The 27,091-nt window shown below is 34.6% G+C and overlaps 1 protein-coding gene across 1 annotated transcript in view; it reads right to left on the bottom strand.

Annotated features, from left to right (window-relative positions):
• Positions 1-8,430: 8,430 nt before the first annotated feature.
• The window catches only part of LOC140441703 (ribosomal protein S6 kinase-like 1), a 75,195-nt gene continuing 56,534 nt past the window's right edge, over positions 8,431-27,091 (bottom strand). The window contains exons 11-12 of the mRNA XM_072532586.1: positions 24,597-24,692; positions 8,431-13,354 (exon numbers count right to left, since the gene is read on the bottom strand). Coding sequence (XP_072388687.1) covers positions 13,238-13,354; positions 24,597-24,692 — 213 coding nt within the window. The 3' untranslated portion in view covers positions 8,431-13,237. The remainder of the gene's footprint in view (positions 13,355-24,596; positions 24,693-27,091) is intronic.

The raw sequence follows: 27,091 nt of genomic DNA, 5'->3' as shown, positions 1-27,091 counted from the left end.
CACGACCTATATACTCCGAAAATAATTAAATTGCCATTACAAAATATTAGACGCAAAGCAATAGATTTACTATTGCTCAAAGGTGTTAAATGACTTATAGTATCAAAGAGATATAGTATATAGATACTACTAAAGTGGAAATCACATTCAGATGGCAGTGTACGGATATAGGATAACAGCATTACTGTCATTGTAAATTATGCTACTTTTGTAAAACAAGCAGGGCCGAACTCAGGGTAGACTAAAATAGGTTTAGGTAAGTTAAAATTTTTAGTAGAATATTCCTGAATGAAATAAATGGTCTTAATTTCTAAAATGCGTTTACACATTAAAAAGATAATTTGTTGGTTACACACAGCTATTAAATTATATGCACTACATTAATAATTTTAAGTTAATAGTGACCTTTAGTGAATATATTTATTAATAAGTATTTAATGAAAGTTTTAAGAGAATACCCCAGAAATACCATTTTCAATTATTTTCAATTTCATAATCTAGTTTATCTTTTGAGTTATCTTTTATTAAAATTGTTATAGGTTCAATGTCATCTTGCATATTGTCTACTGTCCGAAAATTATTTTCTACCTTTATAAAATGGTTGAGGTAACTTTTCCAATGTCTATTGTTCTGTACTTTTCATAACCTTCATAACACAAATGTTTTAAAGGCGTTTTGTTTAAAACTTTAATTCCTAAAGGACACTTACCGTTTCCCTTCTCTCCACACCCTTTATATTGGGTTCAGTTCACAGTGATAAGGCGGAAGTCTTTAGATGTGAACATTTACGCGGCATTTTTCGTCACTATGATTTGTGTATTTTTCAACAATTTAATCAATTTTGTATTTGTTATAAATATTTTTAAATACATGAGCAGTTTTCAGAAGTTGTTTTTTTAAGTAATATTCTACAAAATAAATATTATTTTATTGGGAGTAAACCACCATTGAAGGATAAAATAAGTTTATTCATGTTTCAATTTCCACAATTGTTTTGGTAAAGTCACTCCTTAATTTGATGTTTCACCCAATATTGTTTGGGAAAATTAGGTTTCCTAGAATGATGCATTGTCCATTACAATCAAATTCTTTTTATTTTTTGGGAGATTCTGTATCAACATGTGTTCAAACCATTTCTCAAAGAGATATCCATTCGAACCTTCATGGTAATCTTCACCACCTTTTTTTTGGCAAGAAAAGTTATGTCACCACCTTTAACGAATTCACCTTTGTTTCCCGCATGGACTGAAAGAAATCTTGATCCTTTTCAGCTCGTGCTGAGTTTTTTACCTGTGGTAAGTTTATTAACAAAAGCGGCTTTTTTTTTTATTGTTGTATCTTGCCATACTTATCCATTGATAGTTCCAGTTATAACCCACGACTTGTCCGTATAAATGATATTGCCTCCTTGATTCCTCACTTTCTGTATTTCTCCGAGAAAGTGGCGCCTCCAAGCGACTATTTCTTGTTTTTCTATTATTATTGAGTTTCTACCCTGCTTGCTGTATATAAAACCCATGTCGTGCTATATTTTTCTCAATGTTCTCTTATCAAAATTTAAAAGATGCTCCATTTCGTTAATTTTTTCTAGTACCACGTCAAGGTTTGGAAAACGTTGTCCATAAAAAAACCGTGCACTACTTGTCTTATTTCAAAGCGAGTTACTTCATCGTATTTATTCTCACGGCTAATCGAATCGGTTCTTTTTTTCTTATGGGAGTTGGGAGTAGCCCATTTTTACTTTTACCTCTATATATCAGATAATCGTTCGTTCAGAGACTCCAGTCATAGCAGAAACTTCCCGCACTATTGTTGATAAACTTTTATCATTGTTGCTGTTTGACAAATAGTTAAAAACATTTAACACTATTTTTGTGCATTCACTATTTAAAAAATTACTTTTTTTGAATTGTATTACACTTTTTGAGATTGACATGACACAAACGTCTGACACCAACTAAATATCCTTTTAATGATTCCCAACATTTTATCTAGCTGAATTTATAATTGCAGGCATTAAAGAATAATTTTGAATTTATAATTATATTTTCTTAATTCTTAATTATTTTCTAATGCCTGTAACTGTAAATTCAAGTAGAGAAAGTTTGGTGTCATTAAAAGAATATTAGATTAAAAAGGGATTGTAGAAATAATTATTTCATTTCCACGAATTGCAAACAATTTTGAAAAGAAGGTATAAAACCGAAAAAACTAGATTCCTGAAATATAACTTTCTATTTTTAAAATAGCAACAGAAAAATTATATAATTTAAAAAAAAACTTCAAAAAGCAATATTTTTCCATTGTACATTCATAAATATTTCCCAAATTATAATTCTTTTATAGGGGCCGGCCCATACCGTACGATTAAAAACTTTGACAACCCTGTAGTTAGTTCTGACATATAGAAAGCACAGGCCTATCTTTGTAACGCTGCCATCTGAATGTGAATTTTAGTATAGTATATTATCTTTGATAATAGACTAGTAGTATCTCGTTTTTGTATGGAAATAGCATTACAGTTATTTAAAATATAATAATTGGTTATAATACGGGTAACCTAACTGTTTATCTCCTCAATAACTATGCTAATACGGTTACTATACTAGTACTTTACTATAAGTCTTTAATATGAAGTAAATTTTTCTTTTACGGAGCAAAAATGTACAATGAACTGCTAAAACGTACCAGGTCTTGTGGTATATTTTCATAACTCCATCTAGTCCTTATTCTGATAATGTAATGTTAAAAGTAATTCAGATACTTACTTGATTTATGGGTGGTTTTTATTGTGTTGAAAAGTGTTCTTGTAGAATTTGGTCAATTTTAAATAATATGTAAAACTGTTATTTTTATAATTATCCGCCTATCTCTTATTATTCGTGTATATCATACATTGAATATAAATAGAATTTCGATGTTTAAAGTATATATCCATGCGTATTATATTTAGACCATTATACACTATAGTTTATTCAACTACCACCGTTCTTATTTTGTATAAAACTTTACCATCTAGTAGTATCTACAGGGTCTAATACAAGTTTTTTAATTTTCTTACAAACTAGAATGATTGTGCCTTGTTAGTCTAATTTATTAAAAATTAATATATCTATGGGAAAAGGAACAGCAGATGTGCGTAGTAACTAATGTAAAAATTGTACATATTGTATATATAATTACGTTTTATATTTACCAAAATCATCTGTTATCTGAACAAATTACTTGTGAACATTTAAATAAATGTAATAAAGAATAATTATATCTTTTCTTTACCTTTACCGACATATCCTTCCTTAGGGTCTCGCAATAGGTTCTCGAGATACTGTGAAATTAAACTAATAATATTGTTGTTAGTTATGATTATACTAATATCGAGCAACTATTAGTGTAACGAGTACGTCAGTAAATTAATTCTTAAATCCTTTGTAACTAAAATTCAAATCAATAATATTCATTAAATAACTACTTAATTCTTGAGGCATTTTTAATTCTTAAAGTTGGTATGAAACAGCACCCTCTCGTGACAAGCCTTGGCACTTGACTTGTTATCGGCATTACAGCATAATGAACTATGCTGTGTCGGCATCTCGAAGAGTTATTCTGACCAACTATGTAAGCGAAGAGGTTGGTCGGCTAATTCTGAGGTGTCTTTTTTAAGAAAATATTATATAATTTTTTAAGTTTGTTGGAGAAAAGTTTTTAGGGTTTTTGTATTACATTTTGTTAAGAGGGGGCGGTAGGGTCAACTTTCAATATTATAAATATATTTTTAAGATTTTTTTTTAACTTGTTTAATTTAAATTTATTTATAACATTAGTATATTATAGTACAAAAATTAAGAAAATGACAGCTAATTTTCCAAGATGAAAAAAAAGTTACTTTGCGGTATTCATCCTATATCTGTTGACAAAAAACCACAAAGATTTATCTTAGATTATGAGTTTTCCTAGGTCGAAACGTCCAGATACGGTTTATTTTATCGTTTTTTCAAATTTCAAAAGTGGAAAAAGACAAATTTTTAGAACGTTTGAAACATTTTTTGTTAAAATTGGACATAAATTAATTATAACAACAAAATGGACAATATCTCAACGTTAGGACCTAATAATTTATCTACAAAAGTATGCAAAATTTGAGAAGGATCGATCAAGCAGTTTTTGAGATACATTGAATACCGACTACAAAAAATTATTCTGAGAACAACGCGTTTAAGAAAAAACGGGTGTGGCAGTCCAGTGGGACTGCCGGTAGAAGTTATACTTCTATACACGCGTTCGCCGTTACAAATTTATATGGGAGTCAATCTGCACAATTATTACATATGTAATGCTATAGGTAAGAGAGAGCAGAAAGAGAAACATAATTAGGTATATAGGTATATGGTGCCTCGTTTGCTGTATATAAACAACATTTGACCTGTAATAGGAGTAGAGTAAATGAAGGATTGAATCAATATTTTGATGAGAAATGTATATTTTTATTTTCATATATGTATAAAAGAAGTTGAATGCAAAAAAAAATGTTTACACATACTCTGCAGTAAAATTAATTGTTTATTTTGTTATTAATATCAAAATACAATACAATACACTGCAACATAATATAAAATAATAATACAATGCAAATTAAAATGCAATATTCATAAGTATTTAAAAATGACAATATACAACTTACTTACGCATATGTTTATTTTACCATGATAATAATATTAATCAAAAAAATAATAATAATATTAATAAATATTAAATATATTTACAAAAGGAATATTTTTATTCTCGAGAGAGAATATATCTTCTGTCTCTCTCTATTACCTATATCTTACATATATAATGATTTTGCCGATTCACTCCCGTACAAATTTCCAACGTCGAACGCGCGTATAGAAGTATAACTTCAAAAAATGTTTGTAGAAGATAAAAAAAAAACCAACATTTTGCATTTTTGCGTATATTACATATATTTAATAAGATTAACGTAGAGTTTTTAAATATATCAAAAATAAAAAAGGAAATTCATATTGGGATTCAAACTCACATATACCAGCGTAATAACAAAACACGCAAAAAATTTGACAATTAGACATGACAGTAATGTATTTCAAAATTGATAGTTTTCGGACATACAGTGATTTATTGTAATTATTATTTTGAAATACAAAAGCCTAAAATAATTATGAACATTTAATAAATAATACAAAACATATCACATAAATAATAATATTAATAAATATTAAATATATTTACAAAGTGAATATTTTTATTGTCGAGAAAGAGAGAGAAAATATATCTTCTGTCTCTCTCTTACCTATATCTTACATATGTAATGATTTTGCCGATTCACTCCCGTACAAATTTCCAACGTCGAACGCGCGTATAGAAGTATAACTTCAAAATATATTCCCTCATTGGAATCGAACTCGCGACTTCTAGTTCTAAATACCGCGCTTCAACTCATTCGACCAATAACCTTAAATAATAAGGTGGCTAATCAATGTCATTATTTGACAAGAACCTCACTCACCACACTCCTAAATGTCTATAAGTCCATTAATTTTGCTTCGATCACTCGGAAATTTTAACTGGATACTCTTAAAAAGTTATACTATCGAATAAAAAACGCAAAAAATACCCCTCCCCCCTAAAGTACCACTCCGGTAACTGAAATAATTAATAAATGCTTATTTTGTTTCCTAAATTTCATTTCGTCAGCCAATTTCGTAAGAAACATTTTATATATAAATATATTGAGAAATTAAAAGACTCCATCATGACCTTAAGTATTTCTTTCAAATCCAAAAATCATATCTATATATTCGATTCTTTTCATTTTTTATTGTAAAACTTCGTATCATCTTAAAGACAAATATTCTGTGATGAATATCCTGTACTTTTAAGCCCGAAAGTCCTAAAATTATTCGATAGTTTTCATTGTAAAATCGTTACCGGTGAATATTTTTTATACTTTGAAATATATCGGAAATATGTATTCATTTAATCAATTCCTATACCATGAAATACCGTTCAACCATTCGAAGGTCACAAAGCCTTAATAAACTTATTAAGAGAATTCGGTTTTTTGTTCTACTTACTTTGACCAAACTTTTTCCTCCTTCAAGGTTAAAAGACCTTGTCTGCCCCTAGCTTTTTTATACGTAACGAGAATTGACAATACCTAATACAGTTGTCACTGTTTATAACATTACCAAAGAAAAGCAGGCCCGCCAAATGCAGCGATTTTAGACTAATTAGTTTGATGAGTCACACACTGAAGATACTCTTACGAATTATACAAAACCGAGTATTCCTTCTATGCGAAAGTAGGATGGGTAATAAGCAATTTGGATTTAGAAACGGTCTAGGAACTAGAGAGGCACTATTCTGTATGCGCGTTCTATTATTGTGAATTCCGAAAGAATGTTTATGTTTGTTTCATCGACTTCGAGAAGGCGTTCGACAGAGTACAACACGATACACTTTTCGATTGCCTACTGGCAGCAGGACTTGACCACTATGATATGAGACTGCTGAAATACTTATATTACAATCAAGTAGCTTCTATCCAAATTGAAGACAGTCCGACTGAAAAAATATCCATCAAACGTGGAGTACGGCAGGTTTGTGTTTTATCACCCACTCTTTTTAATCTGTGCTCTAAAGAAATCTTTAGGGAGGCTTTGGATGACAGCCAAGAGGGAGTAAGACTAGGTGGAGAAGTAATCAACAATATTAGATACGCTGACGATACAGCCATTATTGCAGAAAATTTACAAGATCTCCAAACATTACTAAATCTAGTCAGTGAAGCAAGTTATTGGAGAGGCCTAAAAATCAGCATTTCAAAGACAAAATGGATGGCGGTTTTAAAGATCAATATAGATCAAGGTCTGATTTCTCTTAATGGAGAGGAGATCGAAAGGGTAAATCATTTCAAATACCTTGGCAGCTGGTTAAATGTAAATTGTGACTCTGATGAAGAGATAATAACCAGGATCGAAATATCACGTAAGGCTTTTATGAAATGGAAACCAGTTTTATGCAACAGAAACCTGTCGATGAATATTCGTAAGAAGGTCCTGAAATGTTATGTGTGGTCCATCCTATTGTATGGTTGTGAGACATGGACGTTAAAAACCACAATACTAAACAAGTTAGAAGCATTCGAATTGTGGTGCTATAGAATTCTAAAAATATCGTGGGTTTCGCACACTTCCAATGAAGATGTTCTTCAAATGATCAATTCAGAACGTCTGCTCATAAACACCATAAAGAGGAGAAAAACAGAATACTTCGGCCATATAATTAGAGGACCTAAATACCATCTACTTCGTCTTATAATACAAGGAAAATTGGAAGGAAAGAGATGGATTGGTCGAAAGAAACTTTCATGGCTGCGTAATATTAGACAATGGTGTGGTTCCACAGTAGAATTATTCCGCGCAGCAGCAGACAGAGAAAGGTTTCAGGAAATCGTAAACATGATGACGGCCATCGTCTGAATACGGACACGGCACCCAAAGAAGAATACAGTTGTATCCTTTTAGTCGATCCTCCCTAAGCAGGGAATATTCAGAAGTCAAAAAAAAGGGAAGAAACAAAAATTAAATTTGGGGGCATTTACTTTTTTTTTTTGATACCGTCCATAACCAGCTAGGATTGGTTTTCTTTTCTTTGGTTTTTGTATGGGTTGAAGGAACAACCGCTTTGAGTTTTCCGGGAATCGACATAAAAGTGCACCTGCATATTTTAACTAATTATCTGTACTTTTAAATTAAATTAATTATTTCTATAACTATTATTTCCTCTTTAAGGTTTAAAATTGTTACTTGTATTTCCATTTTTTTTTTAACATTACTCTATCATCTAATAATCAGTACTTCTCGTGTTTCCTAAATAATAATAAAGTTTTAATTATACATTAATTTGTAGCCGTCGACCAGAGGATGAGGTCATAACCCCCTTTAATCTCTCCCATGTATGTTAGGTTTTTTGTATATAAAAATTGTCAGAGAGTATCAGTATTTTTTTTTGACTGACCTGACGACCAAGTGAAATGGTAGACTGGCCCGTCATGAAGTCACCATATATTATGGATAAGTGTGCTTTTGTATCGTTTAGGGCTAAAGTGATGATATCGTAGAATTTTCATAGTCTGCATCAAAAGGATCTATAAGGACAAGATTTTGCTAATTTTGCAATTCGAATCAATGACAGGCAACAATAGAAAAAAATCAATAAAGTGTTGTGATTTCTAATATAATATTTGCGTGTTTTTGTTATGATACACAAAATGTGATTGTTGTATTTTATCAGATTTAATTTATAAAGAGCACTTTTGATTTAAAAAAAAAAACATTGATATCGCTACATATAATTTTGTTTTTTCTGTCTTTCATTCGTATTTCAAAATCGAGAAAAAATATTAAAAAGTATAAATAATACATTTTTTATTTTTAATAAAAAAAACGCAACATTTTACGAAACAATAATTTGGTATCATTTTAGAAAATTATCAATAGACGAGCTAATCACAGTTATTATCGCATACATTAAAATTTTTAAAGCTTTTAGTTCATAATTACATTTAGTACGTGTAGCAACTTAGCTATGAAACGATAACTACAATCACTGACCAAAAAATTAGGTTACTCAGTATTTAATATAATTAGCTCATTAGAATTCTAAATTGGCAAACAGTATATAATCTGTTCGGGTATAAACTATTTATTTATTGACTGATAAAATTACATCTGAAAGGAATAAGATAATTAAAGTTAATAATGAACCAACAATCAACCAATAAATAAACTAATTGTTCTAAAACCTAAATACTCGCAGAAAACTGTTGACGAAAATAAAACACAAAAAGAAAACGCACTTGCTGTCGGTACATATTTTATAAAGAAAGGATACAATACCAAGAAGAAACCACACTAATCTGTCATACTTTCATAAATACAGAGACCCTAACAGTTTTAGTTTTATTCGACCATCTTCGTAGTGACTTTTACTACCAACATTATCCCCTATGATCAAGCTTTTCATAACATTTCTTCTTCTATAATCATGTGACCCGAGTATTTTAAACATAAACTCTAAAGAGTTGAGTGTTTAACATGATGAATGAGTTCATCTACATAAAAAAGTATCGAAAAGATAATAATCTGATCCGATCTGAAATTGCCAGGAATTGACAAAAAGTACAATGCCTATTACAGACTGCAATAATAACCCAGGAACAGTAATATGGTGTCGCAGGCGACACCATTCTTCTCCGACTGTATACCGTCAACCGTTATGCAGTATGAAAAACTTATGATTCTCAATAGCTTACGAGCATTTGGGATCTGTTACGCAGTGGTCATAAGTAGTTTTTTGATTTCCCAACAAATTTAACGATGTCGCTAGAAGCAAATGTTTCGTGTGACAAACCTGATATTTTGCAAAAATTAATTCCAGCAGCAAAAAACCTAGTTCAACCGAATTTAAATAGTACGGACATATGAAGCTATAAAAAACATTTTTTGGGAAAGCTGAGGAGATGCAAAGTAATAAATATGAATGGATTAGTGATTATGAAAAATTTGAACATACTGTTGGGAGAAAATATTATTATGATGAAGATTGTTCGATAGATAAGCAAAGCAGGCTAGATGATGATGAAGAGCTACAACGAAAAGTTGTATATGGTAAAAATGCTTACAAATGGTCAATCAATTAATACAATAGCAAAAATATACGAAATGTGGAAACAAATTATTATTCATCAAATTGTAGATATGCATACAATGGAAGAGAATAAAAAACTACAAAAAAATTGTTCAAACTACAGAGAGCTAGGTCTCATAAATTCATTCTCAAGACTCTATGGACAATAGCATTCCTTCTCTAAAGCAGCTTATTGAGAAGACATCAGCTCATAATTTTTCAACTCATATAGTCTTTATAGATCTGACAAAGGCATATGATAGTGTACGACTTTCAATGCTCTGGGTAGCAATGGAAAACAAGAAATAAACAAACAAATATAAAAGCAGTACAACAGCTTTACAAAAATATGACGGTACATATTAAAACTGGACACAAAGTAACTAGAGAAAGTCCTATTAGGGAGGGTCTAAAGCAAGGCTGCTGAATAGCACCTATACTGCTCAAAATATATATGAGTGAAGCGCTCTCAGTGTGGAGAAGAGAGTGCTGCAATATATTATTAGTACAACTAATATACAACAAACCGAGTACTTAGTTGCAGAAGCCTAAAAATTAAAGTTGCAACTATATATTCATCTGAAACCTTCAAATAGTTGGGAGTCCAAATAACATCAAAAGCAGGGTGTAACGAAGTAATACATTCCAGCAAGATCAGCCACTAGACAGTTATATGAACTACTCTAAAATAATAAAATAACAATAAAATAAAAATTTATGAAATAAAAAAAAATTTACAATAATAGAAAGTATTGAGTTGTATGGCGCCAAACTCTGGGCCTAATATATAAGCAAGATTTAGAAACCCCGTGGAGGAAAACTAAAGAACATTAGGAGTACGAAACTGGGAAATTAATGAAAAAAAAAGAATAGAAAAAATCAAAAATTATATTGGAACAGGACAAAACCGACAGTAGGTTGCAAAGCCAAGAACGACAATGACGCAGAAAATATTTTGACAACTATGAACGGGAAAAATAAAGACCTCTAATCAGATGAAGCTGGGATCTTAAGAAATATTCTGGAACTAGATGGATCACATCATTGGATAGAGACCAGTTAAACGAATGTACACCTATACACAACTGTGACAATAAAATACTCCCAATCATGAATGAAAAGAAGCAAGTTTGTCCAAAAATTTGAAATCATCCGTGAAGGTTTAGGTTGAATGTTTTTTTAGGATTTTAAATCCTTACTTAACAAGAATACGAGAATAGAATGGCTTCGTAAAACTTTTGATAATGAAGCATCATCAGAAAAGACTGTATACAACTGTTGATTTATTAGAACAATTAAAAAAATTAAACATTCTCACCGAAGAAGTTTTGCAGGAAATAAAAGGCGCAAAGAACAACAAGGCACTCGACGAAGACCTAATAACAGCCGAACATTTTAAACACGTAAGTGATAATGCTGTCAGGAAATTAACATACGTCTGCAACATTATATATGAACATGGCATAATACCGCATGACTGGCTATAACATCCACATATATAGCTCTTCCAAAAGAAACAAAAAGCAAGGAAATGTGAAGACCATCGAACTGTATCCCTAATGAGTAATGCCGCTAAGATTTTTATGTGAATAATTTATAACCGAATTCACAATAAGTGTGAAGAATACCTGAGTCGTTCTCAATATGGTTTTAGAAAGGGTACATGCACTAGAGAAGCAATTATGGGATTGACACTGATGGCAGAAAGGTATCTTGAGGTTCAAAAACGGCTGTATGTGTGCTTTGTCGATTATAGAAAGGCCTTCGACCGCATCAAACACGGAAAATTGATTGAGGTGCTAAAAGAAGTAGGGTTGGACGGACAGGACATAGCTATCATAAGTAATACATACTGGAACCACACAGGATGCATTCGAACGGAGAACGGAAACACCAAGTATGTATATACCGAACATATAATTAGAGCTTCTCTTGAAGATCGCCCTGAAGGTGCCGGAGCCAATGGAATCATCATTAACAATATAAGATATGCCGATGACACCGTAGTATTAGCAGAAACAGAAGACCAATTAAAAATATTGATGAACATATCAGAAGAAAGCCACAGACATTAACTTTTCAAAACCAAAATTATGGTATTCCACAAAAATCCCCATGAACAAATTACACCTAACATACTAATAAATGGTATCACCCTTCAGAGTTCCCAAAGCTTCATATACCTCGGCAGAGAATTAAATAGTCAACTAGACCACTCAAAAGAAATTAGAAGACGCAATGAAATAGCAAGATCTGGTTTCATGAATATGCGTAAAATGCTCTGTAACCCCAAGTTATCAGTCTCAATAATAAGCTTGAGAACACTAAAGTGTTATGTGTGGTCTCTATTACCATATAGCTGTGAGACCTGGACATTAAAACAGTATGACGTCAACAAATTAAATTCATTTGAAATGTGGATGTGCCGCCGAATGCTAAGAATAAGCTGGACCAGCAGAACTACGAATGAAGAAGTACTGAGAGCAATAAAGACACGCCCTCATCTGGTCAATACTATCAAAATTAGAAAGACGTCATATCTAGGACACATAATGCGCCATAGGGAATTTAAGCAGCTCCAGGTAAAATTAGAAGGCAAGATTGAAGGTAAAAGGGGCATAGGACGAAAGAAAAATCTTGGCTACGAAACATCAGAGATTGGACCCACACAAGAGGAAATGAATTAATTCATCAAGCCCAGAACAGAGAGAAATTTGTCATATTCATCGCCAACCTCAACAGAAAAGGCACTTAGGAGGAGGAGGAATACCTTTTTTATTGTTAATTAAAATTTATTCAAATGTACCAGTTGTGTCGAGTGAAAAATTAACTTAATTGGCCTATATAGAATTTACAGGCCGATATACTCTTGATATATCGCAGACTACATACAATCGATTTTCTTGAACATTTAGGTGTGAGAAAGATTTGACCGAAGAGCACAAATGCTAATATTAATCGGATTCATCGCTTCACTACTTTTTCTTGTTCCCCGCTGCCAAACGAAATATGAATGCCAGAGAAGCTGTTGAAGACTTTCAAAACTTTATTTTCCAGGTTTTTTTTTGACCATATAAAAAAATGTATAAACTTCAAATGCAAATATTTCGAAGAAAACTTTGTTTAGAACTTAATCGTTTCTCTGTCAGCTTCTGTAAAAACTAGGCTCTAAAACTATTTTGTTAGGGTATATCTATATTACCTACAATATGGAAATGTTTTAATTTAAAATTGTAGTTTATTCTACAACCATGGTACCCGAACTAATATAAACATATGGATGATTTAAATTCTGATGAACAAAGCGTGTTAAATATTATAATTTGAACCTGAACAGTCATCAACCTAATTTCTTGATTTCTTAAAACTAAATACACTATTTGAGTATTAAAATACTATTAGGTTTAAGTGCTTAATATTGTTTACATTCCAATGTCCAAGATGATACCAAATTGAACATATGAAATAGATAATAGTAATACCACAAATGCAATACAATCACGTACATTTAGTGTAAAAGCACGACATATTAAACTGAGTAATTTAACGAACTCCACGAAATTGACTTGAAGAAAGGATGTGACTTAATATTTTCAGTGCCATTTATACCACTACCCAATCTATCTTCGGATTGGTATGTCAGTAGCTGAAACAGAATGGTATGATTAATAAAAATATTGAAATGCCGTAAAAATATTACATTTGAACAATATAAACAAAAACTTATACACTTCTCCAAGAAATTAACGCACCACTTTGAAATATTAAAGTATTTTATTAGCGTTAATAAAAATTTCCATTGTAATGTTATATTTTGCAAGCCCCTTGTGTATGCTATTCGTACACTCTATATTTATTGACTGTTTTTTATCGCTATAGTTTTTTTTTTGGAACAAAACAAAAAGAAGCAAAAATGTACTAATTCTATAAATATACTAATTTCCAAGTGTTCACGAATTTTATTCGGCTACTGTTTAATTGTTGATTATTGTTAATTGTGTTTATTATGGAGCGTCAATCACGTAATTTAACCCGAGATGAATGTGCCCAAGCAGTGATACTGTCGGAAGAAGGTTGGAGTTACCGAAGAATTGGTCGTGGGTTTAATCTGTCTCACACATCCGTCTCACTCGTGTTAGAAAGATTCCTCGAAATAAGGGATGATATTCGCAGACCAAGGCAAGGGCGAAACCTGGTAACTACCCCAATTCAAGATCGATTTTTAAGAATTTCTGCTCTTCGACAACATTCTGTAACACATCGAAGTCTACAAATTCAGCTTCGAGACGCGCATGCTCTACAAATTAATACTGAAACTGTTCGTCAGTGACTTAGGGAATACAAATTAACACCTAGGATTGCCGCCCGAGGTCCTCTATTAACTACACAGCATCGAAGGGGGAGACTACATTTTGCCAGAGAACACGTTAATTGGTTAGAGGCTGACTGGGAACGAGTTCTATTTACTGATGAATCCCGATTTTGTTTGTACAATAACGACAGACGTGTTCGTGTGTTGCGACGACCCAACGAACGATATGCTCAGTAGAACTTCTCACACATCACATATTTTATTGGAGGATCCCTTATGGTGTGGGGTGGTATTTCTTTGACCGCACGTACGGACCTAGTGGTCATACAAAATGGAACTGTTACAGCTGAAAGGTACATATTAGAGATCCTGGAGCAACATGTAGTACCATTCGCTCCTTATATCGGTGAAAATTTCTTACTAATGCAAGATAATGCCAGACCTCACGCTGCACAGATCGTCAGAAATTATCTAGAGGAGGTAGAAATTAACACTATGGAATGGCCAGCACATAGTCCGGATTTAAATCCGATGGAAAATCTCTGGGATATCCTTGGTAGGCGATTAGGAGCCACACCGATCCAACCAAACAACTTACAGGAAGTGGAAGAGAGGCTGATCCAGATTTGGAGAGAACTAGACCAAAATGAAATACGGCAATTAATTTTAAGTATGGGCCAACGATGAGAGGCTGTTATACGTAGTAGAGGTGGAAACACTCGTTATTAAGACTTTTTTCATATTTTAGTTTACTTTTGTTATCATTATTTTTTTAGAATTTTCCGTTTTATTTTTTTTTTCTCCTGTACTTCAACCATTTTCTAATGGTTAGACAAATTGTTATAATTAATAATAAAATTTAGAATAAATCTGGTGAAGTTTTATTTTTTATTTTTTGCCTGTTTACAAATAAAATTGATTTATTGAAGTGGTGCGTTAATTTCTTGGAGAAGTGTATTTTCACAAGTTTAGAAAAATTAGATACGGTCTTAATATGAATGAAGATAAAACAAATTACATATATGAGGAATGACAGCGAATAAGGCAAAATATTGTTACGTTGTTCTGTGTATTGTCGACTTATTGTGGATATTGAGAATCTGAAGATTTGGAGCAGAGCAGCCAACGCCTCTCAGAGTGCCTCTTGACGGCACTCAGGCAAAGCGATGTAGATAATACAAAGAGAAGAAAGTGTACAGGATGTTACAAAATTTTAAAAAGAGGCATGACTAGTAGTGAGGCCGGTAGAAAAGTTAAAACATACTGTGAAAAATGTGATGGAAAACCTGCATTATGTCTAGCGTGCTTCAATGAAGAACATTAAAAAATATGTTTACTGGTAAAGCAACTATTTTTATGTTACTTGTAAAAGTTATTTCAATTTTGATGTATATTTAACACTTTAAAAATTTTTTGTTAAAATCCTTTATAAAAGGTATATATACAGTGCTAGTCAAAAGTCCGTTCCCCCCCCTCGTATCTTTTGAACGGTTATTGTTATAATAGTGAAATTTGGAGGGAGGTAATAAACAGACGTAGGCATCTCAACTAGTCATAATAGGTGACGTAATAGTGACAGATGACATTACAGCGCCACTGTGACAGATAATTTTAAATGGGACCTTATGGCAAGTGATATCTCGTTTGAAAGGTATTGAAAATACCTATTCAACCATACTAAAATTGTAGTTTCGCATTTAATTATTAAATATTAAAACCTCTGCCACTGGTTACTTGTCAAAAAGTTGACATTTTTCAATTCTAAACTATCTATTGTACATCAATATAAAATTTTTTGACAATTAACTAGAGGCGAACGTAAGAATATTTATTAATTAAATGCGAAACTACAATAATTTCAATATACCTATTCAATCATTCTAATTTTGTTTGGATTTAAGATGATTTCGACGAATAAATAAAGAAAATAAACATTAAAATTCTGGTTTGACGTTTAATTAATAAAAATTCTATCGTCCGCCTTTGGTTATTTGTCAAAAAATTTGACGTTTGTCAATTCTCTAGTTGTTTTTAGTTTGCAAAAGCGTTTATAACTCAATATTTAGTTTCTGTTTCTACTTAGTTTAGTCAACTCTCTAGTTACTTTTAGTTTGCAAACGCGTTTATACCTGAATATTTAGTTTCTGTTTCTGCCTAGTTTAGTCGAGTTGTTTTTAGTTAGTTGTTCTTAGTTAATATTTAGTTTAAATATTGTTTAACGAGACGTTTAAATTTTTACAAAGGCAGAATGGTACGTACTGTAGCCGACAAAGTAACAGCTGTGTTAATAATTGGTGAATCGAGAGCTTATTTGAGGAAGCTTCTTCGGTAGATTAAACAAACAGGTAGTGTTCAAGATGTCAAACGATCTGGTCGACCAACAATTAGTGACGACAAAAAAATTAACATAATTTCAGAAATGGTAGTGAACCCTACTTCTTCTACATCCCAAGTTGCATCTATTTATGGAATCAGTCAAAAGACAGTACACCGAGTGTTGGCTGAAAACAAATGTCATCCATACAAATTAAAAATTGTGCACCAACTTTCAGATGATCACTCCGACCGAAGACTAGAATTCTGTGAAAATATGTCCAATAAAATTAACCAACAGCCCAATTACATAAAAACAATTTGTTTTAGTGACGAAAGTACTTTTTCTCTCAATGGAAATGTTAACACACACAATGTGAAGTATTGGAATGACACAAATCCTCACGTCTTTCGTGAAACACGGAAGGTATTTTTTTGGGCAGGTATTTTGGGAAACCACATAGTTGGGCCTGTTTTTCTCAATACTAACTTAACCGGTGAAGTGTATCTGCACATCATTATGGTGCAGTAAGACGTTACCTAGATGAAGAATATCGTAGTAGATGAATTGGACGACGAGGTACGATAGAATGGCCAGCTCGGTCACCGGAACTCACACCGTTAGATTTTTTTCTGTGAGGATACTTAAAATCTAAAGTTTACGCTACAGCAACCGACAATATTGACATTTTGAAACAACGAATTGTTGAAGAATGTAGGGCAATTTCCCCCGACACATTTGAACGAGTACGGCAAGAGTTTAGAAATATGATGCATTACTGTCAGGAAGTAGATGGAGCACATTTTGAACACTTACTATAAGAACTGGTTGTTAAATATTTATCAATTAAATGAGAAGCTACAATTTTAGTATTTATTTAATTGATTCATCAAAATGAGCTTAAACTCAAACAAAATTATTATGACTGAATAGATATTTTCAATACCTTTCAAACGAGGTATCACTTGCCATAAGGTCCCATTTAAAATTATCTGTCACAGTGGCGCTGTAACGTCATCTCTCACTATTACGTCACCTGTTATGACTAGTTAAGAAGCCTACGTCTGTTTATTACCTCCCTCCAAATTTCACTATTATAACAATAACCGTTCAAAAGATACGAGGGGGGGAACGGACTTTTGACTAGCACTGTATAAAGGATTTTAACAAAAAAATTTTTGTGATACATGGTATACAGCCGGCTACAGGAACTTAGTTTCCTTGTGGAATTTAACACTTTGGCCGCCACGCCAAATCAGTGCAGAGTTCCGTTGGGCCACGGATTTTTTAAGCTATCTCTACATTACTTAATTAAAATAATAAACAACATTTTTGACAAAAAATATTAGTGCGCATGTGTGTTTGGTGTGTGCCCCAAAAGCATACACGCGGCGCAGAGAATGGAAAATGTCTCTGTGCGCCACGTGTATACTTTTATATACACATTTAAGAGTGGAGTTACCACGCCTAACCTTGACGAAAACGTTGAGATCGGTAACTCGAGGACGTCAGTTATAAAGAAATATTTGCAACGTGCTGTAATACATTAATTATTGTGCATAATGTCTTACGAGAAATAACAACGGAGATTGCAGAGTTTATGGGATGACAATATGAGCGATGATACCGAGGATCACAATGGCTTAGATAATGATCCTGTGTACAAACAAGATAGCTCGAGTGCAGGCAGTAGTGTATTGACTTCCAGCGAACACATCGTAAAACGACGTAGGATTAAGGAGCTGGACCTTGAAGGTTAGTAATTTTGTCTTTTGCATATTGTATAAAATATGAGATTTTATTTACCGAGTGTTTTAAATCATCACTCAGGGAATTGTATTATTTACCAAAGTTATAACACCAAAACAAAACTCAAGATTGTGTCCCAATAGGTATTAAGAATGTAGTTTCAAAAATTAAAAAAAATATAATAATAATTGTGGTATGAATGAATGGTCAAAGATTTCTGCAATTTTTTTCCGACTAACAATAGCACAAACTAGCGTAAAACTTTCCTGACTATGTTTTTTTGACTGAGGATTCTGAAACAAATGGTTCCTAAAATGTTGAAAGCAAGAAGTTGTGTCAGATTGGGGCGTAGTCGTTGGAGATTCCAAAGACTTTGATTTTCATGAGGACATTGGTTTGGTCAAATAAGTACAAGATATGGAAGGTGAAGATATATTTGCTTACTATAAATTATTTCTTGACGAGGAGCTAATAAATACTTTAGTAACCGAAACCAACTTTTACGCGGAACAATCCATAATAAAAGCCATTACGGAAGAGACCCTCATGCCATCTTTTAGATTAAGTATTGGAAACATTATGAACTTTATTGCTGCCTGAAGCGGCAAATCGAATGTCTCGAAACCGCTTTGAAAATATTTTAAGAATGTGGCATTTCGCTAACAATGAACAATGTGAAGAAGGAGACCGACTAAGCAAAATCCGATTCCTGATTGACTCCCTAAATAAGAAGTACAAGCAAGTTATCCTTCCTGACGAAAATGTCTGTATAGACCAAACAATGGTACCCTTCCGAGCGCACTTAATTTTTCGACAATATGTCAAAGGAAAACGGCATAAATTCGGAATTAAGCTTTTCAACCTATGTCTCCCTAGAGGGTATACTAACCATTCGAAAATATATTGCGGAACAGAAAAATCAAATGATACGCTGGTAGCCACTAAGATTGTTTTTGAACTTATGGGTGGGTGTCTTGGTAAAGGCATGACCAGCACCGAGTTAGCACAAAAACTACTTGAAAGAAAAACCCATCTTGTCGACACGCTCAAAAAAAAATAGAAACGGAATTCCAAAAGAAATTTTGTCAACAAAATTGAAAAAAAAGGGGAAATTATAGGCAGAAACGCTAGTTGAAGTTCTAAGCAGAATAAATAAATTTCAAACCAAGTTGTTGATTATAACAAAGCAAAAACGTTTATTGATTTATCTGACCAGATGTCGTCATATTCAACTTCTGTAAGACGAAGCCTTAAATGCTACCGTAAAGTAACAGTAGAATTGCTTACTCGAACTTGTTTCGAAAATGCTTGTTATTTATTCAATAAAAATATGAAACAAAGTAGATCAAAAGCAAATAACAGAATTCCAAAAAGCTTTATGTTTAAAAATGCTTGCTTTTGGAATAAAAGAAAATCCTTTTTGACTTTTAACTGCAACGCCAACTAAAATAGATTGATCTTAATTAAAAAAAGGATGTTGTGCTATATGCTTCAAAATATATAAGCATGCCAATGGGCGCGCATACGTAACAAAAAATTCAAGGCAAGGTAAAACCAAACGTGAAATTTGTTAGGAACTTTTTTTTTATTTGTTTTTTCTATCGTTTACTATGTAGAATTTTGTGTTAACTTTTTTTACTTGTTCGTAAAACTGTTGTAAGAAATAGCCTATTTTTATTTAATTTTTGGCATTTGAATAATCAAGGTTGCCGTGTTAAATGGTAAAAAGCATACGTTGTTGGTGGATACCGGAGCGACCAGAACCATTATACGCCCGACAGTTATAAACAGCCGAAAGAAACTGTTACCAACGAGGTTACGACTTCGGACCGCTACAGGTGAAAATGCCAACATTCATGGAGAAATCCAGGTACAATTGGGAATTGGGGCAGAAAAGTTTGTCCATACTGTTATAGTTGCTGACATCGAAGAGGATGTTATATTAGGAATGGACGTAATGAATATGCATGGATTCCAATTGGATTTTAAGAATAAGGTAATCAAAGTTGGCAACGAGGAGGTATTTCTCCATCCACATAATGACAACACTGTGCAAGCAGCCATTACAGAAGATACAGTCGTGCCTGCGAGAAGCGAAACGATCATAGTAGCGCGACTACAGGGAATTGTAGACGAAGGGAGACCTGTTATGATGGAGCCTTGGAACCACGACGATGAGGTTGGCCGTGGAATCATAATTGGAAAGGAATTGGTGACTTCGGCTAAAGAAATTCCTGTGAGACTTATCAATGTCAACGACTACCCAGTGACCATAAAGAAAGAGACAAAAGTAGGAACTTGTGTACCTGTGACATCCATAATCCGTCAGGCGACAACATCTGATAATTCCAACGACAAATTCGACCAAATGGTTGCAGTTGCAGGACAGTCTCTAAATCAGATGGAGAAAAGGAAATTAAGGGAATTTCTTCGGCAGTATCGTGATATTTTCGTACCGAAAGGAGGGAAGACGGGAAGAACTACCGTTGTTAAGCATAAAATTGATACTGGTAATGCTAAGCCAATTCGTCAAACAGCTCGACGATTACCACAGGCGAAAAGAGAGGAAGCTGAAACGATTGTTCAGGAAATGAAGAAAGACGGGGTGATAGAACCTTCTACGAGCCCATGGGTCTCTCCGGTGGTCCTGGTTAAGAAGAAAGACGGAACGACGAGGTTCTGTGTGGATTACCGTTTGCTGAACAACGTTACCAAGAAAGATAGTTATCCTCTGCCTCGGATCGATGACACATTGGACACATTGGCTGGAAGTAAATTGTTTTCTACTTTGGATTTGAAGTCTGGATACTGGCAGGTAGAAATGGACCCAGTCGATAAAGAAAAGACAGCCTTCACCACAGGATCTGGATTGTGGCAATTCAACGTTATGCCATTTGGACTTTGTAATGCTCCTGCGACATTTGAGAGGCTTATGGAAAATGTGTTGAGAGGGTTATCTTGGAAAACATGCCTGGTTTATTTAGATGACATAATCGTCTTGGGGGAGACATTCGAAGACCATTTGAGGAATTTAGAAAACGTTTTTAATCGACTTAAAGCTGCCCAATTGATGTTAAACCCCAAGAAGTGCCAGCTATTTCAAGGTAAAGTCAATTACCTGGGTCATATAGTCAGTAAAGAAGGAGTGGCCGTGGATAAGGGAAAAATCGATTCCATTAAGGAATGGCCAAAACCAACTGACAAACATCAAGTGAGAAGTTTTCTTGGACTATGTACTTACTACCGGAGGTTTATTAAGAAGTTTGCAGATATCGCTAAGCCATTAACGCGACTTACGGAGGAAGCAAGAGATTACCGCTGGGATACAGACTGCCAAAATGCCTTTGAGACCTTGAAAAAGCATTTAATAACAGCACCAATTTTAGGGTATCCACTGCCAGAAGGAGAGTTCATCTTAGATACAGATGCAAGTAATGTGGGAATTGGAGGAGTGCTGTCTCAGATTCAAGGAGGACAGGAACGAGTCCTCGGATATTTTAGTAAAGTTCTTTCAAAACCTGAGCGGAATTATTGCGTCACGAGAAGAGAACTTCTGGCAGTAGTGAAATCAGTAGAGCACTTCTATCAATACCTCTATGGAAGGAAGTTTTTAATCCGAACCGACCATGCCGCCCTTAAGTGGTTGATGCAGTTTAAGAATCCAGAGGGTCAGATAGCCAGGTGGATCGAACGACTCCAAGAATACGATTTTAAGATTGAGCACCGAGCCGGAGTTAGCCACAGAAACGCTGATTCTCTTTCCAGACGGCCATGCCCAGCAGAGTGTCCCCACTGCAACAAAACGGAATCCAAGGAAGCAGCAGTGCTAAGAACGACGATTGTCAACGACGACTGGACGCCTACTAAGATAAGGGAAGAACAAGAGAGAGATCCAGTTATACAGAAAATCCGAAAATGGAAAGAGGAAAACCGTCGACCACCTTGGCAGGAAATATCAAACCTATGCTCAGTAGTTAAGACGTATTGGGCCCAGTGGGACTCATTTATCATCGAAGATGGCTTGCTTAAACGAGTCCTGGAAAATGATGACGGTTCAGAGAAGAGAAGACAGTTGGTGATCCCAAAGAGCAGAATAGCCGAAGTACTTCGTCAGTTACACGACAGTCCATCGGGAGGGCATTTTGGTGTAAGGAAAACCCTTCAGCGAATTCGGGAACGGTTTTATTGGATGAACAGTTCCGACGACGTAAAAGACTGGTGTAAGAAATGTACTATTTGTGCTACGAGTAACGGGCCTCACCGGAAAAGGAGAGCTCCTATGAGACAATATAATGTTGGAAGCCCGTTTGAAAGAATAGCTTTGGACATTGCAGGGCCATTTCCAGAAAGTGAAAATGGGGGCAAGTACATGTTGGTAGTAATGGATTACTTCACTAAGTGGGTCGAGATTTACGCACTTCCAGACCAGAAGGCCGCCACCGTTGCAGATAAGTTGATCCAAGAATATATCAGCCGATTTGGAGTGCCTTTGGAGATCCATAGTGACCAAGGCAGGAACTTCGAAAGTGATCTATTCCAAGGAATATGTGATAGACTAGGCATGAAGAAAACAAGAACTACCGCGTATCATCCGCAATCGGATGGTATGGTAGAACGAATGAATAGGACAGTTGGCAAGTATTTGACAAAGATGGTGTCCGATCATCAGCGAGACTGGGACCAATACCTTCCGTTCTTCACAATGGCCTACAGATCTGCTGTTAACGAATCAACGGGCCAGACACCAGCCAGAGTCCTATTCGGACGCGAAATGCGACTACCTTGTGATCTAGAATTTGGGTGTCGACCTGGAGAAGATGTAGCAGGTGAAGATTATGTGATCGAATTACGAAGAAGAATGGACGATGTACATGAGTTGGTCCGTTCCCACCTTCAGATCGCTAGCGACCGAATGAAGAAACGGTACGATACACAAGCCGAAAAGGGTTGCTTTAAGAAGAACGACAAAGTATGGCTGTATAATCCCAAGAAGCGAAAAGGTTGTTCTCCCAAATTGCAGCAGTTTTGGGAAGGTCCATACCTCATCATGGAGAAGATCAACGATGTCATCTACCGAATAAGCAAGATTCCGAGGGGAAAGCCGATGATAGTACACCATAACCGGTTGGCATCTTTCGAAGGTGACCACGACGTAGATGAAGAAGTGGAAGTAAACCAAGTCCAAGATGTGTTTGACCTCACGTTTGAGGAATTCATGGGTGCCTATGGAGGTACCGGTAAAGCGAGACATGGTGTTACCACTGAAGAAAAGCAAGATCTACTCGAGCTCCCCGATGACTACTCGCTGGCCCTTACCATCCCGGCCAGTATCAAAGACGCACCAGGGTTGGCATCCGTCTTTCGAAGGAAGTTTGGTCGAGTTGCAGAACTTCAATGCCAAGTGCCAGCTCCCGGTAAAACCTTGAAACTCCAAGATGCATCACGTTACCTTTTCTACCTGGTAACAAAAGACACTGCCCGTGACCAACCTACCTACCGAGATGTATGGGAAGCCTTACTTCAATTGAGAGGGCACGTACTAGAGTCCGACGTGCAAAAGTTAGCCATGCCAAAGTTGGAGTGCCGCCAATTAGATTGGAGGGTTATCCGAAATATGGTGGAGGAGATCTTTAAAGACACCGAAGTCCAGGTGTTAGTCTGTTGCAATCCGCATAGTTACTGGTGCGGAGAGAAAACCGTCCCTTGTCATTTTTATACAACTGGAAGTTGTAAAAGAGGGTCCAGTTGCCGATACCAGCATACCGTTCCAGTTCTAGTCCCAACAAGGTTCCAGGAGGAACCATCTTTTGAGAGGGGGGCAATGTTACGTAAAAATATGAGTCATAGTTTTAACCTTTAAAACATGTTTTTAATCTAATATGTTGTAGAGTTTACGAGAGGCCTCGATTTACCTGAGCGACCTTCCAGAACCAATGCGAGGGAAATCCAGTTTGCTTTTACCGTTTCGCCATCGAAGGTTTTAGACTATTCGAGATAACGGCACTGGTATATAATAACGGAACTTTATTTGGAAGGGACAGTTAATAAAGAAGATTCGCGCTCGTGATATTATTGTTACGCTCGCCTACTAATAAATTATTGTATATGTAGTGATAAATAAACTTATATAAATCATCGTGCCTTTTAATAAATTAAAGTAGGAACAATATAATAAATTAAAGACATAACAATTAATAAATTCACAACACATATATGGGCCGTAACGCACTGTGGCGAAGGTTGACTACGGGACATATATGACTCGTAATGCAGTCAACGTAAGTTTGTAAATATCTCTGAACGCAGCTAAGGTGTTAAATTAAAAACCATCGGTCGGTGCGTAGACGATAAGAAAGCTAAACTTCCCCTTTCGGACACACCCGGAGTGCCACATCCCGTTTTTTGTTTATTGATTTGTATAATGATTTCCTGTCAAATTTATTTACCCAGATATAAGGCTATCCCCGGTAAAAGCTAATTATCCAGTTCCCAAAAAGAGTTCGAAGAACTTACCTGTTTAAGAATCGATCTTCCCTCTGGAGAAACATATCGAGGAATTTTTATGAAAGTACTGCTGGTTAGACCATTCAAATGAATTTCTGAAAATGGCTAAAACGTAATAAAAAAACATGTTAATTTTGCTCAGACTTAGACATGTCAAAACTCGTATTAAACCGATATAAAAAATGCAGACTAGTAACCTACTTTTCATTATACTCTGTACTTTTTGCGTGGAATATTTTAGTTTTCAAATATTTCTGACGTGTCAATTCGTATTCATATAAATGTTCCAAACAATAGTTTCGTTCCAACTGCTCGATAAAGTGTCCTTCTCTGGTTACAAAATTCAATGAAGTTCTGTCTTTTTTAAATTACTGTAAACTCTATAATAAATTTTGATTTAATTTTTGTTACTTGTACATACATGTACATTGTACCATATTGTTGTAAGTCACAACTTTTAAAATAAACCTTTTTTTCTCTATTTGTATCATAAACCTACCGCTAATAACCACACTGGTTGATGCTGATAAATAAAAATAATAAAAAAAAGTGTCCATCTGAATCCGTCCCTTGAGGATTGAACAAAATATTTTCCAAATAAGTACAGGACAACAACAATTAACTGTTTGGATGTTCCACGATGAAGCAAAGCCAACAAAAGTTATACAACATTCAAGATTCAAGAAAATACTGGACTTGTAGCTATTATTCTATTAGAAAATCGTAGAACTGTTAATGTAGAGGTTACAATCTTTTGTTTAAGAGCGTAGGCGCAAAATTTCGGGACAAGGCTTTTTAAATGCATTCATTTTTTTCGAATCCTGAGAAAACTAATAAATTTTTTTAAAAAATTTAAACGAAGAATGAAAGAATACATTATTACTGAGGGCTGAAAGTCCCTAAAAACATCTATAATGTATATTTTAATAAGTTACAGGGGTGAAAAAGAATAGAAAATTTAGTGTGATTTTTAATTTCAAATATCTCGTTCAAAAAAACTTTTTGTTTATTCTAAGGGACTTTCGGCCCTCGGTAATAATGTAATCTTTCATTCTGCGTTTAAATTTTTCAAAAATATTTGTTAGTTTTCTCAGAATTCGAAAAAAATGAATGCATTTAAAAAGCATTGGCCCGAAATTTTGCGCCTACGCTCTTAACGAGAGTTTCTCAAAAAAGCAAAAAAGAAATAAAAAACAGCGAATCATTCTACATCAAAACAATACTAGCTCCCATACAGTTAACAAATGCTTTTTGAACCATGTCCTTCCTATTTTGCGTATACACCTAACTTACGGCCTAATGATATTTACGTTCTCTAAAGTCAAAAATCAATTTCATGGTAAAACGATTTTCAATACAAGGTGAAGCATTTAAAAAGGAAATGTTGCTTATAAAGGGTGATTCATTTTGGAGGTACTTTTTTGGTGGGGATTTGATTGGAGATCGTGCATGAATACTGCCAAACTGACATTTCGCTTTTGTTCAGTACTGTTTGAAATTTCATGATGGAAAGACTTAGTCCGGTATAGCATCTAGAAATTATTAAGTTGTATTTTGAAAATGGGAGTTCTGTGAGGAATGTTTTCGTGCGCTTAGAGCAATTTATGGTCCACATAATCGGCCTACCGAACGTACAATTCGCTTTACAATTAGTAAGTTTAAAACCCAGTTTTTATTATTGGATAACACGCGACCAAATAGACCACATTACTGAAGTACAACCACGTACTGAAGAAAATATAGTGGCGGTAACGGATAATGTAATCGAAAATAATGAAGAATCGATTCGTCGCCGTTTTCAACAGCTTGGCTTGTCATATGCAACAAAGGCTTGGTTTAAAAGCATACAAAATTCAATTAGTGCAAGAGCTGAAGCCGAACGACCTTCCGAGTCGTCACCGTTTCAGTCGATTCGCTCTTGATAAGCTTTCAGAAGATCCATTATTTTCGAGAAAAATTTTGTTTACAGATGAGGCCTATTTTTGGCTTAATGGGTACGTTAATAAACAAAATGCCCGTATTTATGGTGACGAACAACCCAAAGAGGTTCAAGAGTTGCCATTACACCCTAAAAAAACAACTGTTTGGTGTAGTTTATGGGCTGGTGGAATCGTTGGTCCATATTTCTTTAAAATAGAGGCCGGCCAGAATGTTACTGTGAATGGACACTGTTATCGTGCCATGATAACGGACTAATTGGTACCTCAAATTGAAGCTCATGGTCTCGGCGGCATTTGGTTCCAACAAGATGGCGCCACTTGCCATACAGCCCGTGGAAGCATGGCTTTACTGCAAGAACGATTCGGTGAACAAATTATTTCTTGCTTTGGACCAGTGAATTGACCGCCTAGATCCTGTGACATCTCACCTCTAGACTCTTTGTTTTGGGGCTACCTAAAGTCCAAAATCTACATGAATAAACCAGATACGATTGAGGCATTGGAGGCCAATATTACTCGAGTCATCGGTGAAATACCAATCGAAATGCTGGAACGAGTCATCGA

Source organism: Diabrotica undecimpunctata, chromosome 5 (assembly GCF_040954645.1).
Source record: "Diabrotica undecimpunctata isolate CICGRU chromosome 5, icDiaUnde3, whole genome shotgun sequence".
Taxonomy (NCBI): domain Eukaryota; kingdom Metazoa; phylum Arthropoda; class Insecta; order Coleoptera; family Chrysomelidae; genus Diabrotica; species Diabrotica undecimpunctata.
This window is presented reverse-complemented; position numbering and strand designations above follow the sequence as displayed.